This window comes from Lytechinus variegatus, chromosome 2, assembly GCF_018143015.1.
Source record: "Lytechinus variegatus isolate NC3 chromosome 2, Lvar_3.0, whole genome shotgun sequence".
Taxonomy (NCBI): domain Eukaryota; kingdom Metazoa; phylum Echinodermata; class Echinoidea; order Temnopleuroida; family Toxopneustidae; genus Lytechinus; species Lytechinus variegatus.
In genome coordinates this window covers 31,383,431-31,404,004 of record NC_054741.1, presented here as the reverse complement: position 1 = coordinate 31,404,004, position 20,574 = coordinate 31,383,431, and the positions used below count along the sequence as shown (strand labels likewise).

Sequence of the window (20,574 nt, the reverse complement as noted above, 5' to 3'; positions counted from 1 at the left end):
AACAACCAATTCCATTCCCCAAATAAGCTTCAAGATCTAAGCCCCGCCCCATTTGGTCACATGGACACACAGTATGCAAATGAAGACAGCTCACTTGGCCTGTCAATCAAACGCACAGGGGCACTGTAATCTAATGCTGAGCAATAAGAAGAGAGTGCTTGGCCTTAGGACACTACACTTATACTGGGACAGGTTTCAAAGTGATAGCGTTGATTTGACATCATCGCCCTCTTGAGTCATGCATACCACCAGCGATGGACTCCACACAACCACTTCATCACTCGATTGCCCCCATTTTTTTTTTTTGCTACAAACCCATTTTTTAAAATGCACTTCTCTATTCGATTGATCTAGATTTTTTTTGTTGCACTAAAAGTAATATCACAAGTTAAGAATGCAGGAATTCAAACTCGTACATTTTTTTTGCACTTGACTTTAGCAAATTGGCAAATGAAGATACATCAGTTTTGGTCATAAGGGTGATCTGTGAGAGGAAATATCTTTAAATTTTCTCCACTGTACACTGTGGCTGTAGTGAGGTCGACAACAAAAGACAAGCGAACAAAGGCCTCTACAGGATTTCGTTGTTTAATCGATTAATCTGATATCAAATCCATACAATCAATCCAATTGGTAGTTTTAATCCTTTGAATCCAATTGATACTTTTAATCCTTCTTTCGAACCAATTCGTTCCTTTAATCTGATTGATATCTTTAATCCGTGAAAACTGTGGAGTCAATGATAAAGAAAAAGGAATCATAAATACCAGCAAAATGAAACATCTTAAATATCAGTAATACAACATCAATCTTTGGAAGACCTACATGTAAATAGTCTAATATAAACTAGATTCCAAATTCTCTCCACTATACATATAATTGTTTACTCATTAAAGGTTTCAAACTACAAACATTCAGCTTTGATCTCAAATACAATTATAATAAAAGTACAAATCAACAATCATTCTTGATATATTATATAATAAATGTAGTACAAAATGTAGTTTCTTGAGTCTTATTTGATTATGAATGGGATCGATGAGCCTGCTATAGTTTGTACATACATTATACATACTACATACACATTATCATTTGTCATTATGAACCAAGAAAATGATCTCTAAAATCTCACTTTATGCTTAGACCATAATTAAATATTTATCAAATAAAACATCAACTAACCTCTTTGCTTGCTTTCTCAAGTAAATTGAATGTCTTCTGAGCCAGGATGTTTGTGATTTTGAAGGGCAAAATCCTGGTCCCTCACACAACCCAATGTCCAAAAAATCAAATGCCCTGTCATGGTGCTATGTAAGTGTACACATTGACTAAGGGAGTGCTAGATACAAATATGTTAATCAGGTAGTGCAATAGTGAAAGTATATATACAAAAAGTGCTAAATCACTTCTGCGCTAATTTTGGTGCGCTAATTTATCAATTCAGATGTACTTTCATCACATGGCTCCTTTAAATTAAGCATTAATTTACCTCAAGAAAACATCTGCAATGAATAAATCTAAATTTAAGTACTTTCTTGACTACATACATGTATACTTCTAAAAGATAAATTTACGCTACTATATCGACTAAGTATACATGAACGTTTCCTAGAAAATTTTCACTAAATCACATTCCCTGGCTGTAAAATTATACCATCAACCATAAGATGATACACTAAGTACTATATACAAATGATGAGAAACTCAAACTACATCTTTCAAAACATGATAATGAAACATTGATATCGCAAAATGTCATACTTGAATTTTGACAATAATTTACCAGCGTAAATCCAATTCGAAAGTGTCGTACTCGAAAGGCTTTCAATCTAAAACAAAAACATCAATTTACTACTTTTCACCCTTTTTTTTTGTATATAGATAAAAACATCAAGTTCACACAATTTGACTACTTCAAGAAATATCAAGAAATTAATAAGTATTCATAATCAAGAAACAAATCATTTTGGTAGAATACGAACTTAACCTCCAATATTTGTACCTTTCCTCTATTTTTATGGAATATTTGTCTAAACCAAGAAAAAAGGCTTCTGCCAAAAAGGAAGACAATCGTTGTTATAAATTTTATAATCTCATCTTCAGACATCATATATATAGATTCAGACCTCGATGCATGTGAGATACGTGTATATAATCTGCATCAATATAATAGAAAGACAAATTGCATAGTGTACCATAGCTAAGATGAATTCAACTTGAATTCAGTCAAAACTATGTTTTAGATAAATCAACACTCTTCCTTGGAAGATTTCAACATTCTATGATATATATACTTATGCGTTCTTCCTGCTCAGTATATACATGTATATGAAAATATTAAAATATTCTGAAATACACACAAAGTCATCTTTGAAAAGTTTGAATACGACTAGAAACATACTTGTTCTCAAGACTTTCTCCACTTTGCATCTTTATAAAACTTTGAAAATATGCAATATACAAAATTGTTAATTTTCTTCTGAAAGAAAATGAAGAGAAGAATAAGTCTAATTTCCAGACCAATGTATGTTTGATCAAATTGAATTCGATATATATATTTATGTATGTGTATAAAAAAAAACAACATGATTAAGCAATTATTCTGCAATAATCAGACTCATTGTCTGAAATTCACGAAGCAATATAGTCTTAAATCAGACTCAGAATGTTTAGAACGACAGTAAAATCAAAGTTTTACTTCAAATTTTTAACACAGTCAATTTCTGTTTCCATAACCCACAAATTGATGTATTCATATCTTATGATTAGTCTAGAGTTCAGACTGTGCTCCAGAGTTCTCAAAGAAAGTTTTGGTGAATTATAGTCCAGATCGAAATATCAAATTAACTTGAAAATTATCAGATTCTCTATGAGCATTTTAGTCTTTCTTAATGAGTCACGTGGCTCCTTGGCTGGGAATTATTCCTGGTCTTCACTCGGAAGAAGAAGAACTAGCTTGTGGATGGGACGATCAAGGTAAGTCACTGGGTTACTTCGTTTTCCCACATTGTCTAATTTTCTGTCTCCTACCATGACCCTAACCTTACGAATGTAGTCATCCTTTGATTGATACAGTTCAACGATTCTTCCAAGAGGCCAAACATTGCGAGGAGTGTTATCGTCTTTAATAATTACCACATCTCCTATTCTCATGTTGCGATGTGGCTTGGTCCACTTCTGTCGCGACTGAAGCTGACAAAGAAACTCCTTCTTCCATCGACACCAAAACTCATTTGCCAAATGTTGTACTCTCCGCCATCGTTTCCTCGCGTAGACATCTTCTCGAGAGAAACTACCAGGGGGTGGAAGAATGACCCTCGACTTTTGAGTCAACAGATGATTAGGAGTCAATGGAATGGCATGTGTTGGTTCATTCAGGAGGTCGGTGGTTAGCGGACGACTGTTTACAATGGCAGCCGCCTCACACATCAAAGTTCTCAACGACTCGTCATCTAGTTGTTGGCCTGCCTGGTGTAGCAGAACATCTAAGACCTGACGTATGGAGCGGATCTGCCGCTCCCACACTCCGCCCATGTGGCTAGAAGCAGGTACATTGAACTTGAAAGCGATGAAGTCGCATCCCTCTTTCAGGAGAAAGTCTTTTACCTGTTTCTCACTGGATTCAGCACATCGTTTGAACTCCGCCTCAGCACCCACAAAGTTCGTTCCCCTGTCACATCTCAATTGTCTTACAGGGCCTCTGACAGAAATGAAGCGTCTGAGACCATTGATGAAGGAGTCGGTGGAGAGGGAGTGTAGAACTTCGATGTGAATACCTCTCGATGCCATACATGTGAATATCAGACCATAGCGTTTCAGTTCTTTCCGTCCTTCCTTTATTAGCCAAGGCCCAAAGCAATCAACTCCAGCATAAGTAAATGGTGGAGCTGGGGAAAGACGGTCCTCAGGTAAGTCTGCCATCTTCTGAATTTGTGGAGGTTGTCGAAGTCTGCGACAGACTACACATTGGGAGATGAATTTCGAGATGAAGTTGCTGCTACCCAAGATCCAATATCCCTTTGCTCTGAGATGGTTAGTCGTCATGCCTCTTCCTCCATGAGCCACCTCAGTATGACACTGAGATACAATTAACTCGGTCAGGTGAATTTGAGGAAGGATGGCAGGATGTTTGCTTTCAAATGAGAGGTCAGATCTCCTCAAACGTCCTCCAACTCTAAGGATGCCATCATCATCTATAAATGGGTCAAGACGACACAAGCGACTGGTCTCCTTGCAACGACGCCTTCTTTCTCTTTCGTTGTGAGGCTTGCTGATCTCTGATGATTTCGCTTCATCAAATGTCCTCCTCTGAATCAGTCTTATGATTTCCTTCTCTGCATGAAGAAGTTGTTCGGTAGTCAGAGGTTCCATCACAACTTTCTTGATGTCATTCCCATCTCCTCTTGCTTGGCAGCATTTCTGTAGGTATGATTTGAGACGGAGGCAGTTCGCCACAGCTCTCTTCGCTCGATACCAACTAGAGAGATGATCAAATCGCTTTAACTCGAGCTCATCTACCCCTTTTACTGAGGCATGGGTGTTGCTTTTCACTTCAGGATCTTTAGGAATGACTGTAGCTTCTTCCTCAGTTTCTTCCGGAATTTCGCTTTCCCAAATGAAGTCTGGACCCATGAACCACTTTGATGCTTCAAGCTGATCGACCGTGAGTCCTCTTGATGGGGCATCAGCTGGATTATCTTGAGTGCTGACGTGCCTCCATTGATTGGGTGATGATTCATCTCTAATTTGGCGGACTCTATTTGCAACAAAGACATGATAACGCCTTGTCTCGTTCTTAATATAGCCTAGCACCACTCGGCTATCAGTCCAAAAGACCTCCCTATCAAGTTTGAGGTCTAGCTCAGCTTGAAGAAAGGCGCTCATCTTCACCGACAGAACAGCTGCAGTCAGTTCCAGCCTTGGTACTGTGATTGCCTTGATTGGTGACATTCTGGATTTGCTCAACACAAGCGTACAATGTACTTCTCCCCTTCCATTAATCATTCTCAGGTAAGTACAATGACCGTAACCAAGGTTGCTCGCATCACAGAAGTGGTGTAGCTCGACATTCTTGACTTCCCCAAAGTCTTCCGGCTTGTAACACCTGTCAATGGAGACCCTTTCGAGTTGGAGAATGTCTGTTTTCCACTTATTCCACCTGTCTTGAAGTAGGTCTGGAAGGGGGTCATCCCAAGCGGCAGAAGTTCTACATAGATCCTGAAGTATTATCTTGCCAGGAAGCAGCAATGGGGCTAACAATCCAAGAGGGTCGTACACGGACACCACGGTTGACAGTACACCTCTCCAAGTCAAAGGCTTGTCTTGGAAGGTCACCCTAAAGCGGAAAGTATCAGATTCGACACACCATTGCACGCCTAAAGCTTTCTCGACAGGCAGGTGATCGAGTAGAAGATTCAATTCTTTCACTTCTTTAGCTCTATCTTCCTTTGGAACTGAATCTAGCACTTTCCTTGAGTTGGAGACAACTTTGTGAACATGAAGACCACCATGTCCACATATCTTCTTGGTCTTTGAGATCAGATCGATGGCCTCTTCTTCTGTTTCTACTGCCTTGAGCCCATCATCGACGTAAAAGTCTCGTTGGATGAACTTGGCTGCATCTTGACTTATTTCATCTGCCATGTCGGTTGCTATATGCTTCAATCCAAAATTTGCGCACCCGGGCGAAGAGGCAGCTCCAAAGAGGTGCACATTCATTCTGAAGTCAGTAGGCTCTCGACGATAGTCTCCGTCTGGCCACCAGAGGAAGCGCAGGTAGTCACGGTACTCTTTGTTGACATGAAACTGATGAAACATTTCTTTGATGTCACACATGAAGGCTACCTTCTCTTTTCTGAATCTGCACAGTACTCCAGCAAGTGCATTGGTCAAATCAGGGCCAGTGAGAAGATGAGAGTTCAAACACTCTCCTTTGAACTGTGAACTGCAATCGAACACCACCCTCAGTTTCTTTGGTTGCTGTACTCCATGATGTGGAATATACCATATCTTGCCTGGTTCACCTGGTTCGGACACCTTCTCTGCATACTTCTTTTCAAGAAGATTGTTCATCTTTTGTAGGTATTGGTCATAGTAGGTGGCATCATTTTCAAACTTTTTCTTCAGGTGGTTCAAACGTTTGGCAGCAACAAACTTGTTGTTAGGCAGTACAGGTACCTCTTCCTCCTTGAAGGGAAGGGGCATCTCGTAGTGTCCACTCTCTGAAACGTGAATCTCCTTCTCCATTAGCTTAACAAACTTCAAATCATTCTGGGAATAGGGTTTCTGCTTCTTATCAGGAGTGAAGTCAGCTTCGAGAAGTTGGACAACATGAAGAGGGGTGATCTCTTCCTTCGTAGTAGCTGGATGCGTGAAGATCACTTCTGAGCGATGACCTTTCAACTGTACCTCCTCAGGCACCATCCGTACAGTTGTACGATGGCTCACACCAATGGGATCATTGTGACTTTCAACATAACCTGCGTTCACCGTCCCAACAATGCTCCATCCTAGGTCTGTCTGGACTGCATAGGGTCCTCTTTCGTCAGGAGAGTGGATGACAGCACGAGGAGCTAGAGCCTTGGCACAGTCGTAGCCGATCAAGAGTCCAATTTCAACATCCTGAAGAGGAGCAATCATATTGGCAATCCTAGACAAGTGTTTGAAGGATCTTGCTGTGTCAGGAGTAGGAATATGATGTCGATCTGCTGGGATAATGTCTCTCGTATAGCTTGGAGGGAGGCTAATTACCTTCTCGGAGTTGTAGTAAGCCTTCACTTTCAATCCAGTCACCTTCTCACAAGCTATTCTCTCATTTGTCCTCGTCATTGTAGAAAGCAATAAGTGTATTTGTACGCCTTTTATTCCCATTGCTTCTTTGGTTTGTGTGAGAATGAAGGACGTATCGGATGCGTGTCCAACAGCGCATACACTAGTCTCTCCTTACGACTGGACTCGTGTGATAGCCATACCGGAACAATCATCGATGACTTCATAGACTGACTGGAATCTGACTGGGAAGCATGAGAATTTGATTCCAGAGTTTCCTTACTGCTCCTCTCTCTGTTAGTAGCATCCCGTCGCTTCTCTTTCCACTCATCATCATGTAGAGCAGTTGGATGTTTTCCTTTACATACGGAGCATGTATTTCTTTTCTTGCATCTCTTTGACATGTGTCCCTTTCTCAAGCAACGAAAGCAGAGACCATTGTCCTTAATAGTCTGTCTTTTCTTTTGCATTGTTTCTGAATTGAATGAGGAACATTCACTAATATGGTGTTGACCCTTGCAAAAGACACATGACAGATATTTCTTCTCAGCAGAGCCATCTTTGTGATTGTGTGTTCCAGTCTGCAAAGATCGAGAAGGAGTTGACTTCTTCCTTTCCTTTGAGGTCTGCAGAGACTGAAGAGAGGTGACGGGATCGCAAGCAACGGTTGCCTCTTCGTCAATGAACTCTGTAAAGATAGCAAATGGTGGAAAGGTTTTCCAATCCTGTCTCCACTGAACAACCTTCCTTCCCCATTTAACGACTAGCCATTCAGGGAGTTTCCTCAGTAGGTTTTGATTTTCCCGTTCGTCATCAAGATGATTCAGGTGCGGAACATACTTGGATGCTGCGTCACATTGTTTCAGGAAGTCTCCGAATCTCCTAAGTCCAAAGGAGTCTCTTGATCCAACCTTGGGCCAAGCATCCAGCTTGTCTCTGTAGGCATTTGAAACTACAAATGGATCCCCATATCTCTGTTCCAATGCTTCCTTCGCATTAAGGTAACCTCTGCCATCGCCGATCATAGAGTAGCCTTCTACCAAGGATTTCGGCTCACCCGTCAGGTATTTCAAGAGAAAGTAGAACCTCTCTGCCATAGGAATTCCACGATGTTCAATTAATGCGTCGTAGCTTCGCCTCCATGCCGTGTAGTCAAGAGGGTTACCTGAGAAAATTCCAGGCTCTGGAAGAGGAAGTCTATTCAAGGATAGCAACTCTTTCAAACTGTTGGCGAGAACATCATCATTGCTGGACTTTGGTTCTTGTAGATGACCAATCTTAGTTGCAGGGCTTTCCGAAGGTGGAGCAGGGTTGTTCATCTCAATCGTGGGTTCCACTGGAGGGGCACTGTTACCTCTATCAACTATACTCTGAACTCGAGGGGAAACTGACACTTGACGATCAACCCAGTCTTGAACTCTCCCTCTGGATGATCGGGAACCTGACTTAGATGAAAGCGTCCCACCTTGCAATCGGAGAATTACTTTCATTGTTTCTCTCATTAAAGAAGAATGTTCATCTTCAATAGTTTCCAGTAGATCTTCACCATCATCAAGATCCGCTGAAGGAGCTATATCTGCAAGTACTTCTTGAGAAGAAATTGCCTTGTCCATGGCTTCCTGTACTTGATTACGGGATTCTTTAATCATCACAGTGTTGACATCGTCTTCAACTATAAGCTGGCGATGCTTATTTGCCCTTCTCCTCCAAAGTCGAATGGCATCTCTCCATGTCTTGACTGTGACGTCTGCTTTATACTGCAAACCCTTCTCAGTGGGCATTCTATCCCGTCCATTCTCAACTCCTTCTGCCATGATTATTCCCAAATAGAAGATTTATGATGAAAGAAGGTTGAGATCAACATATCACGAAGATTTCATTCATCGTGTCGAACATTGAATATCGAAGTTCCACATTTGCATTCGAAATTCTTCCGTAGCTGGAAGAATTCACAAAGTCCATTGAACTGCGAGGATGTTTGACCGTGTCGAAAGAGGAAATTCACGTCGAAGAATTCTCGCTGCTCAAAGAGTTTTCACTGTGGCTGTAGTGAGGTCGACAACAAAAGACAAGCGAACAAAGGCCTCTACAGGATTTCGTTGTTTAATCGATTAATCTGATATCAAATCCATACAATCAATCCAATTGGTAGTTTTAATCCTTTGAATCCAATTGATACTTTTAATCCTTCTTTCGAACCAATTCGTTCCTTTAATCTGATTGATATCTTTAATCCGTGAAAACTGTGGAGTCAATGATAAAGAAAAAGGAATCATAAATACCAGCAAAATGAAACATCTTAAATATCAATAATACAACATCAATCTTTGGAAGACCTAAATAGTCTAATATAAACTAGATTCCAAATTCTCTCCACTATACATATATGATTGTTTTATACTCATTAAAGGTTTCAAACTACAAACATTCAGCTTTGATCTCAAATACAATTATAATAAAAGTACAAATCAACAATCATTCTTGATATATTATATAATAAATGTAGTACAAAATGTAGTTTCTTGAGTCTTATTTGATTATGAATGGGATCGATGAGCCTGCTATAGTTTGTACATACATTATACATACTACATACACATTATCATTTGTCATTATGAACCAAGAAAATGATCTCTAAAATCTCACTTTATGCTTAGACCATAATTAAATATTTATCAAATAAAACATCAACTAACCTCTTTGCTTGCTTTCTCAAGTAAATTGAATGTCTTCTGAGCCAGGATGTTTGTGATTTTGAAGGGCAAAATCCTGGTCCCTCACACAACCCAATGTCCAAAAATCAAATGCCCTGTCATGGTGCTATGTAAGTGTACACATTGACTAAGGGAGTGCTAGATACAAATATGTTAATCAGGTAGTGCAATAGTGAAAGTATATATACAAAAAGTGCTAAATCACTTGTGCGCTAATTTTGGTGCGCTAATTTATCAATTCAGATGTACTTTCATCACAACTGTGCTCCAGAGTTCTCAAAGAAAGTTAATTTGATGATTTGATCTGGACTATAATTCACCAAAACTTTCTTTGAGAACTTTGCATGGAGCACAGTCTGAACTCTAAACTAATCATAAGATATGAATACATCAATCGTGGGTTATGGAAACAGAAATTGACTGTGTTAAAAATTTGAAGTAAAACTTAGATTTTACTGTCATTTTAAACATTCTGGGTCTGATTTAAGACTATGCTGCTTCGTAAATTTCAGACAATGAGTCTGATCATTGCAGAATAATTGCTTGATCATGTTTTTTCATACACATTCATAAAAACGTTTACCAAAATTCAATTCGATCGAACATACATTGGTCTGGAAATTAGACTAATTCTCGTCATTTTCATTCAGAAGAAAATTAACAATTTTTATTGCATACTGTCAAAGTTTTATAAAAATGCAAAGTGGAGAACAAGAAACCATGTTTGTTTTCAGTTGTATTTAAACTTATCAAAGATGACTTTGTGTGTATTTTAGAATATTTCAATATTTTCATATGTATAATGAGCAGGAAGAACGCATAAGTATATATCATAGAATGTTGAAATCTTCCAAGGAAGAGTGTCGAATTATCTAAAACATATAAAGTTTTGACTGAATTCAAGTTGAATTCATCTGAGCTATGGTACACTATGCAATCTGTCTTTCAATTATATTGATGCAGATTATATACACGTATCTCACATGCATCGAGGTCTGAATCTATGATGTCTGAAGATGAGATTATAAAATTTATAACAACGATTGTCTTCCTTTTTGGCAGAAGCCTTTTTTCTTGGTTTAGATAAATATTCCATGAAAATAGAGGAAAGGTACAAATATTGGAGGTTAAGTTCGTATTCTACCAAAATGATTTGTTTCTTGATTATGAATACTTATTGATTTCTTGAAGTAGTCAAATTGTGTGAACTTGATGTTTTTATCTATATACAAAAAAAAAAGGTGAAAGGCAGAAAAGTAGTAAATTGATGTTTTTGTTTTAGATTGAAAGCCTTTCGAGTACTACGACACTTTCGAATTGGATTTACGCTTGTAAATTATTGTCAAAATTCAAGTATGACATTTTGCGATATCAATGTTTCATTATCATGTTTTGAAAGATGTAGTTTGAGTTCCTCATCATTTGTATATAGTACTTAGTGTATCATCTTATGGTTGATGGTATAATTTTACAGCCAGGGAATGTGATTTTGTGAAAATTTTCTAGGAAACGTTCATGTATACTTAGTCTAGTAGCGTAAATTTATCTTTTAGAAGTATACATGTATGTAGTCTATAAAGTACTTAAATTTAGATTTATTCATTGCAGATGTTTTCTTGAGGTAAATTAATGCTTAATTTAAAGGAGCCATGTGATGAAAGTACATCTGAATTGATAAATTAGCGCACCAAAATTAGCGCAGAAGTGATTTAGCACTTTTTGTATATATACTTTCACTATTGCACTACCTGATTAACATATTTGTATCTAGCACTCCCTTAGTCAATGTGAACACTTACATAGCACCATGACAGTGCATTTGATTTTTGGACATTGGGTTGTGTGAGGGACCAGGATTTTGCCCTTCAAAATCACAAACATCCTGGCTCAGAAGACATTCAATTTACTTGAGAAAGCAAGCAAAGAGGTTAGTTGATGTTTTATTTGATATATTTTTTAATTATGGTCTAAGCATAAAGTGAGATTTTAGAGATCTTTTTCTTGGTTCATAATGACAAATGATAATGTGTATGTAGTATGTATAATGTATGTACAAACTATAGCAGGCTCATCGATCCCATTCATAATCAAATAAGACTCAAGAAACTACATTTTGTACTACATTTATTATATGATATATCAAGGATGATTGTTGATTTGTACTTTTATTATAATTGTATTGAGATCAAAGCTGAATGTTTGTAGTTTGAAACCTTTAATGAGTAAACAATAGTGGAGAGAATTTGGAATCTAGTTTATATTAGACTATTTAGGTCTTCCAAAGATTGATGTTGCTCTAGTGATATTTAAGATGTTTCATTTTGCTGGTATTTATGATTCCTTTTTCTTTATCATTGACTCCACAGTTTTCACGGATTAAAGATATCAATCAGATTAAAGGAACGAATTGGTTCGAAAGAAGGATTAAAAGTACCAATTGGATTCAAAGGATTAAAACTACCAATTGGATTGATTGTATGGATTTGATATCAGATTAATCGATTAAACAACGAAATCCTGTAGAGGCCTTTGTTCGCTTGTCTTTTGTTGTCGACCTCACTACAGCCACAGTAAAAAGAGATCTATCAAATTTGTGACCTTTTTCTACAGAACACTTTGTTTTTACTGTTTTAATACAGCCCAATTTTCTTACACTAAACCTACCATATGATTTTGGGTGTGTTATTTTAATCAACAAATAGGATGTACATGTAGTCACCCTCGAAGGTAACCACTGTTACAAACCAAATCATTTTTCTTTTTTTTTTTTGTTGGAAATGAAATGAACATGACTTTAACTTCGAAAGAAAAGTTATCTAAATGACACATCCTTATTAAGGAACTACAAAGCAATATACATGTAGCTCTTTAAAGTATTAAAGATCACAGTGAGATTAACAAAAGAAACCCAATGAAATATCACTGAACATGATTAATGACTCTAGCCCTAATATCATGGTAAAAAATACTGTTACGTGTATGCACTGTAAGGCAATGAGTTCTACCCATGCTTACCAAATAATGGTTTCAAAGAAGTTGCATTGCAAATAACTCCTTTCTATGTGTGCCAAATCTGAGCATGAGCAAATGCCTTTACCATGGCAATGCAGTACCTGACACATTAAAAAATGCAATGTTTGCCAGTTCTCAGGAGTATTGGGCAGAAACTGAGGAAATAGTTTGATTTGCAGGTGACAGACCAAGAGACAGATTACATGTACCCACTAACCAACTGCCGGCTTGACCGCTTTCACTGTACACTCATTCTTCTATGACCCCCTTCAAATTTTGTTTGATAGGAGTATTAAGAACAATAGATTGAGACAACAGGGGTGTGAGTGGTTACAAATAAAAAAAATCTGAAAAAAAGAGTGGTGAAAAAGTCTGAAATAGAACGAGCTTCCATTTTTTTGTACAGAGGAAAGCCGAAAAAAAGGTGAAATTAAGCTGAAAAAAAAAAAAAAAAATCTGAACTCTCACACCCCTGAGACAAGCATGTGGTACATATTCTACCCTCAACATGCCAATGCTTTCATATCTGCCTTTGATATTGAACACCTACATGTAATTAATATAAACATGTTCAAGGGTGGTTGTCACATTGTTTAATTTAAAAAACTTACCTTGCATTCTTGTCACTCTTGTCCTTAAAAAATCCCAGATGTAGTCCAACTAGTGGTGCATACTGGGCAGGTTGATCATTTTAGAAGTCATTGCCTTTAATAGCTGGACCAGCCTGGCTAAGCTCCCTTCCATTCAAAATAAATGTTCTTGTGGGAAGAAAAGTTTTTGGTAGGGGAGTTTGATCTGTAGGCTGACTACCTGTGACTGAACTTGATAAGGACATGTTGAGGTAGGTTGCGGTTGAGCTGGTAGTCAAAGCACTGTTATTTATAGTAGTGTTCAGAGTTCCAATATAATTCTGGTCCAGTACCTGATGTTGGCTGTCTTTGATCTGAACTTGTTGAACAGCACCTCTTGATACAGGGGGATGAACTGATTGCAACTGATTTGTACTAATGAATGGCACGGTTTTTACTTGTCCAAGACCAATATTAGAGAGGTTTACATAAGCAGCAGTGGATGGGGAGGTGAAAGACACATTAACATTTTCAAAAGCATTGATCTTGGTCTGAGAAGTCTTCATGGCATTGATAACAGATGGGCAAGAAGAACTGGGACTTTGGACAATAGTAGGAGGCACCGTAGACAAAAGGATGGGAGTATTTGATGTTCCATAGCCAAGGGGCTGAAATTGGATGGCATCTTTCTTCTGTAACTGTCCGCCTTCAACAATATCATGAACATAAGTGTCACATTCCTGTGCTATAATAACTTCTGTCTGCAGTACGTTGCTGCCAAGTTCAGAGGGTGTCCTGTCGACGCTGACTGGCATCATGGCCATAAGCTCTCCTTGACAGGGTTTCCCTTGAGATTCACTGGACTCTGGCAGGATGTTTATTGTATTATTTGGAGGGTTGCCATGGGGAATAGCTGTGCCAATCAATGAAGTATCTCCCGAGATACAGACCTCTGCACCCATGGACATTGGGTCAGGTATTGTCAAGGTAACCATGGACGCATCAGAAGAAGTACCTGCTCCATTCCTACTCGGATACCTCTTGATACCCTGGTTATTAGACTGTGACATATTATTTCTTGAAGACATATCTTCCATTCTAACAGGATCACTCCTTTCAACATCTGCTGAAACGGGTTGGTTTGTACATGTTCCTACTGTAACCACAAATGTGCCATGATTTATATCAGCTGTGCATCTCTTTTCAGATTCTAGATCAGATGTCTTTGAAGTGTTCTCTATTGATTCGTGAGTTGCACTATTTTGGTTCTCCTGCAGTTTTTCATGCTGTCTTCTATGGCTCCTGAAAGAATCTTCTCTTATAAATGATGCACCGCAAATATTGCATGACCATGGTCTATTCCCATCTAACACAGGAATGACTGGTTTCGAGCCTTTTGTTCCTTTCAATCTGTTCTCATTCTTCACAAGAATTTTTTTCATCGTGACAGACGTTGGTGTCTTTACTTGTGTAGAATCCAAGAGTTTCAATTGCTCAGAATGTTTTTTCTTGGTATGTTTCAACCAAGCACTTTTGTACTTTGACGAGTATGTGCAATACTCACATGAGAAAACTTTCTTGCAATTTTCTCTGCTTGTCTTGGTGAGGAAAGATGTGCTACTAGCACTAACCACAGAATTCCTATGTTCTTTAAATGAATGATCACTCAGTTGTTTCTGAGTTCTACACTTGAATGGACACTGGCAGCACTGGTACTTTGCCTTCCCTCTATGGTTAGTCTCAATATGTGATTTTAGATTGCACTTGAGACGAGATTTATAGCTGCATTGATCACAGGCAAAGGGTTTGCTTCCTGTGTGGATAAGGATATGCCTTTTCAGATCGGTGTTGGTTTTGAACTTAGCATCGCACTGCTGGCAGTGGAATGGTGAGTCACCAGTGTGGGTGCGGAGGTGGACAACCAACTGGCTAGAGTTGCGACTGGCATAGGAACAGAGCTGACACTGGTAGGGCCTATCATCCGAATGAATACGCATGTGTTTCTTCAAGCTTCCCCCGTCAGCACACTTGTAGGAACACAATTCACACGCGAAGGGCTTCTCCTTTGTATGGACCCTCTCATGAAGTTTCATCTTATCGCATCTAGAGAACTGTTTCTCACAAAACTGACATTTGAAGGGCTTCTCCCCCGTGTGGATCCTTTGATGACGGCGAAAATCATTCCGATGAGCTGTCGCAAACGTACAGGATTCAAAATCACATTTAAACTGCTTGAGATATTTATTAGGTTTTCTCTTTTCTCCTGCAGCCTTTCTTTGTGTTTCTCCAGCAGCTGGTTCAGCATTCTTTTTCCTCACCCTCTTCTTTTTCTGTTTCTCAGGTTCTTTACCTGATGATCCTTTCAGTGTCTCTGAGCTTGTCTCCACAGTGGCTGTGGAAACAACATTGTGATGTTGTCCATTTTGGCCTCGAGTCGAGTTGACTTTGGACCGGGCTGGCGTAGACAACTTCATCGCAATAGTTTGGACAACTTGAGGCGTCTTTGAGACCAACTTACATTCAGACTGTTTGTGCTGTATGAAATCTTCTATGGTAGAGTATTGTGACCCGCAGGTTCCACAAATGTGCTTATCCATCTTGATCCACTCATCCTGAAAATGAGACAGAGAAATCATTCAGTAAAAAAAAAGAATGCAGAGCCTACCAAACATCGCCTACATATTGTACATGTTACCTACCTATAATGTTGTAAGTTAGAGCAATTACGGGATCGGAGTTCGGTTCGGAAGTTTTGCTCCTAAAATCGAAATTGGTTCGGATATCGGATCGGAAGATATTCAAAAACAAAAAAATACATTAAAATTTGTATGTGGCCGGCGCGTGGACAAATGCTGCAAGCTACACTGATGGCAGAATTTGTTTTGATCTCCGACAAAAGCGGAGGAAGAAGATGATGAGTTGTTTTGATCTCCGACATAATCGGAGGAAGGAAAAGAAGATAATGACGTTCCAGCGCACAACACTATTGCCGATCAACGATAGGCCTCTTCTCTACAACATCGTGGTGATGGCGGAGTCCGTCGTGAGGTCGCACTACTTACCGAAACAGTAGCACTACTATCCGAAGTTGTTTCCGATGATATTCACCTTCTCTACAACATCGTAGTGATGGCGGAGGTAATCGTAAACTCTTAAAGGTCGCATGACCTCTAGAAAAAGACGCACTATTATCCAAAGTTGTTTACGATGATATTCACCTTCTCTACAACATCGTTGTGATGGCGGAGGTAATCGTAAACTCTTAAAGGTCGCATGACCTCTAGAAAAAGACGCACTATTATCCGAAGTTGTTTACGATGATATTCACCTTCTCTACAACATCGTAGTGATGGCAGAGGTAATTGTAAACTCTTAGAGGTCGCATGACCTCTAGAAAAAGACGCATTATTGTCCAGAGTTGTTTACGACGATATTCACCTTTTCTACTACATTACAAAATCTTGAAATAAATTCAAACACATGACCTGAAAGAATGATTGTTCTTCTTTGCAATGATAGCAAAATTATGAAATTTGATGAATATTTAGATCAGCAATGACCGAAATTAAGAGGTGTTTTGGTCTGCATCAAGCTCATTAAATATGCAAAACCTCTCTAGATAGTCATGAATATCACTTTTTGGGGACCTGCCTACCGACTGCATACAATAGTTACCTTTGCTCCTTTTCAAACTTTTCTTAGCCATTTTTAAATTTTATGAGAGAATACCTGGTATGATCTTAATTCGCTTGTTACCTAATTTTGTGCATGATCAAATCTTGAAAAACAGAAAAAGCGACCCAAAATTACTCAGAATGATAAAATGTTTTAAGGTAAGGTCTCTAATTATGAAAATATTGGTAAAACATTGGCAAATTTTGTAACCATATTTGCGTCCGCTCCAAGCGGGGGGGGGCACTTAAATTGACGAGTGGATACCATGCACGACCGAAAAAACACGTAAAAAAGATGTCTTTTTCAAGATAGGGCACGTTACGTTCATAATGTAATGAGGGTGTCAAAAACACTAAAATAATTTAAAAAGGGTATCTATTTTTGCTAGAAAAGCTATGTAGGGACAAATTTGCGAGGGTGTAAAAAATTAAATATAAAATGTTTTATAAAGAACGTACTTTCTGCCCCAAGAGTCAACACTACGTATTTAGAGTACGATTTGAACGAGATGTGGGAGGTTGGGCTGTACTAAGCCCAATGATGTTGGTAAAACCGATGACCGACGTCCGTGACATAACGATAAAAATATCGCTGTACTTGGTTAGGGGGTCAATTCAGGGAATACTTGCCAAGAGTATCTTATTATTACCTTATTACCGGATGTACTGGAAAAATGCAGAAAGCTGAAGCCAAGTTTCCAGGTCTAGCTTTCGTCCAAGCTCAATCTTCTTCCACAAGTATAATATAAATGTTACAGTGTCAGTGTTTAGTGTACATGGTGCATTTGCCATCTTTTTTGTCAAATCAAATCATTCCCAAGGGTGACTGTACCATTCTCTATTCCAGAACTTATCAAGCCTGGCTTTGAAGGAGTTTACAGATGGAGCAGAGGCAACTTCATTTGGTAACGAATTCCAGTCATGCACTATTCTGGCTCCGAAGGCATTTGCTCTTACATCCAGTCTATTTCTTTTCTTGAAGAGTTTAAATGGGTGACCACGGGTTGCCCTCAACAGTAATAGATGAGAAGAACATATCCTTGTCAAGCCAGTCAATTCCATGCATTATTTTATAAGTCTGGATCATGTCACCTCTTCTCATTCTGTATTGCAGGGATGGTAGTTTTAGGGCTCGCAGTCTGTCTCCATAGTTTAGCATTGCCAAGGATGGTATGAGTTTTGTTGCTCTTTTTTTCGTTTTGTTTCCAATCATGTTATGGGTAGGGTTTCACACGCCAATACTTGTTAAGGGGTGCATTTTCAGAATATGGAAAATACATGTTTAGGATGCTTTTCGAGACCCCATGTTCATGCATGGTATCCACACGTCAATGGAAGTGCCCCCCCCCTCCCAGGGCTCCAAGAAAATCCAAACTTCTTCACAAGCTTCGAGAAATCGCAATTTGCAAGAAGAGAGGTCTTCAAATAAGTAAAATGTGATAACAGTCGAATTCATGCCATTTCATTTTCCATTTGATACAATTATCTTACCTTGGCTTTGATTTGTTTGCTCGATTTCTTTTCTAAAGAGTAAGTCAAACTTAAAGCTTTGCCTTTGGCTTAGACCAAAAGCTTCAGTCTGTTATTTTGGTTGTTCAGCTGAACTCCGTTGGCTTCACTCACCAAATACAGAGACCGTAGTTCTTGCGCGATCTGTACAGGGGACTCAACGGCCATATGTGTATGTACTTAAGATCGGATAAAACGGGGAATTGAATTTGCGCGAAAGCCGAGGTAAATCACTGTTTTTGTTCCTTTTAGGCCCTAACTTGATTTTTCTCTGTTTTTTGGCAATTAATGCCAAGAGGGAATATTAATTTGCATTTTGGTCGCAGTAACTTTCAAAATTTTTATTCATTAAAGACAAAAATTGAAGAGCCCCGACAGGGGGATTTTGCATTGCAAGTCACCTAATGGTGGCTGCACGATAGCGAGCCGTCTGTGTACGAGGAGAAATTTTTTTAAAAAATGTTAAAAAAACTCCTCGAAACAGACGGCTGCCAGCTGTCTACCTTTGGCTTTGCAAAACGATTGTGTGCAAATTAAGGTCACAATTTTTTATGACATTTTTGTTCACCCGAGCGCACACTAGTCGATTGTCATGGAATTTTGAGATCGCGATAATAGTAAAACCCTTGACCGAGATCTAACGTAGAGTCTACTTTATAATTCTGTCAACTTGTCAAAATCAAGCGAATTTGAAGTTTGACTTTGAGATCTTCATCATGATTTTGCCTTCCGTTTGGTATTTAAAAAAAATTATGATTTTTATTAATTTTTTGTGAACGTGAGAATTTTTTTTATTGAAAATCAACTTTATGATAATCTTTAAAATGTGTGCAATTATGGTCACCCATCACTCGCCCCATCATACTGAGTAGATCTAGGCTAAATCTCGTCAATGAATTAAAGAGCCCGCGCTCGCGGGGCTGACCGCTGAGCCCCTTGGCTTGGGACCCCGGCCCGCTCGGCCTGTCCGGCCGGCCTGGCCCGCTGCATATTGCTGGATAGCTCTCGCTGCGGCGAGAGCGTCCCGTCTCATTAATGTTTATCTTATTTTGAACTCGAAATATACATTACATAAGCAATTAAGAAATAGATATACCTATGCTTAGTATTTTCAATTGGTCGCTACAAAATTCGTCAAAGATCTTACCGATCAACAGCTCAAAATAAAGCCAAAATCACCGTCTATCCTCAGCTTTCAGAACATAATTCCGCAAATTCGCACAGTATCGTACGGTATTCATACGTCATCATCGCACGTAGTTTTTATGCACTCATATCCAATTCGGATATCACAATTTCGTGATAAAGTTGTTCGGATTACACAGGAGCCAAATCCCGGATCTGTAGCACATTAGTTGTGCAAAGGTTGTCATCAGCTAGTCTGCGGGCACAGACCCTGATTGAAACTTTGATCAACAAGTGTATGGTCTCCATGCAAATATACTTGCAAAAGTAAATACAAAACTTGCTGTTTCAATTCAGCGAGAAATTTATTCTCATTTCCGGCTCTATATTTATTAATTTCTTACTGCGCAACACTCTTTCAATCGATGAAGGAAAATCTTTTTGCAATTTTAAGTCTGTTTTGGTGTCATTCAAACAATTAAAAACATTGTTGCATTTATGGAAGCTGCTAATCTATGTAACCATTATTGACCACCAATATTTAATGAGAAAATATACAAAATAAGCAGAGGATTAGAACCAGGGGCGGTATTCTGAAAACGTTCTTATCTTAATTTTGTTCTTATCTACGTCACTTTCTTAAATTGGTATTCTGAAAACGTTCTTATCTTTTTCTTATCTTTTGTTCTTATCAACGAACGTAGAGGGCAGCAACACACAAGCGTGTTGCTCTAAGGAAGGTCAACTCCGCTCGAATTTTGTGACCACTCTAAAAAATAAGGGGGACTTTTCGGAAATTTGTCGAGTTGATTTTTTTTCATTTGTTAATTTCAAATATTTTTTAATGAGCAATTATTAGATCGGTTATTCTGGGTAGAAATATTAAAAATATTAATTTTAATTTTAAAGAAATTATTTAGCTTAAATAATCATGATTTTGACATTTTTTCTCATTTTGGAATATTAAGTCTATGACGAGGATCCCTCTTATCTCTTATTTTCCTCTGCTGAATTTCGCTGCACCACTAATAAATGCATAGACAACCACCGTAATAATCGAGGTCATTTTTCTGGCCTGGGTGCGCCGAGTCTGGGCCGGTCGCGTAGCTAACTAGTGACGTTGATGATGCGCTGGGGCTTCAGTCGACTCGTCATAGATCTTCTAGCAACATAGACAATGACATCTAATTTGCCTGGTTTGAT

The 20,574-nt window shown here is 38.7% G+C and overlaps 2 protein-coding genes and 1 long non-coding RNA gene across 3 annotated transcripts; 1 reads left to right on the top strand and 2 right to left on the bottom strand.

The window, feature by feature from the left end:
• Positions 1-2,919: 2,919 nt before the first annotated feature.
• LOC121409738 lies at positions 2,920-6,828 on the bottom strand. The gene has a single exon (XM_041601645.1). It carries the CDS (start codon positions 6,826-6,828, stop codon positions 2,920-2,922), a length of 3,909 nt encoding a protein of 1,302 aa, XP_041457579.1.
• A 4,452-nt stretch (positions 6,829-11,280) lies between these two features.
• Positions 11,281-12,052, top strand: LOC121409432. The gene is made up of 2 exons (XR_005969147.1): positions 11,281-11,409; positions 11,849-12,052. It is a non-coding gene; the product is annotated as an uncharacterized LOC121409432 (long non-coding RNA).
• An 898-nt stretch (positions 12,053-12,950) lies between these two features.
• On the bottom strand, positions 12,951-19,532 carry LOC121407853 (zinc finger protein 64-like). The gene is made up of 2 exons (XM_041599084.1): positions 19,394-19,532; positions 12,951-15,675 (listed from the first exon to the last, which is right to left on the bottom strand). Exon 2 carries the CDS (start codon positions 15,658-15,660, stop codon positions 13,186-13,188), a length of 2,475 nt encoding a protein of 824 aa, XP_041455018.1. The 5' UTR covers positions 15,661-15,675; positions 19,394-19,532; the 3' UTR covers positions 12,951-13,185.
• Between the last annotated feature and the right edge of the window lie 1,042 nt (positions 19,533-20,574).

Bases quoted from the DNA above. Each gene is read 5' to 3' on its own strand.
- LOC121409738 (XM_041601645.1), bottom strand. From the start codon at position 6,828: ATGACGAGGACAAATGAGAGAATAGCTTGTGAGAAGGTGACTGGATTG.
- LOC121407853 (XM_041599084.1), bottom strand. From the start codon at position 15,660: ATGGATAAGCACATTTGTGGAACCTGCGGGTCACAATACTCTACCATA.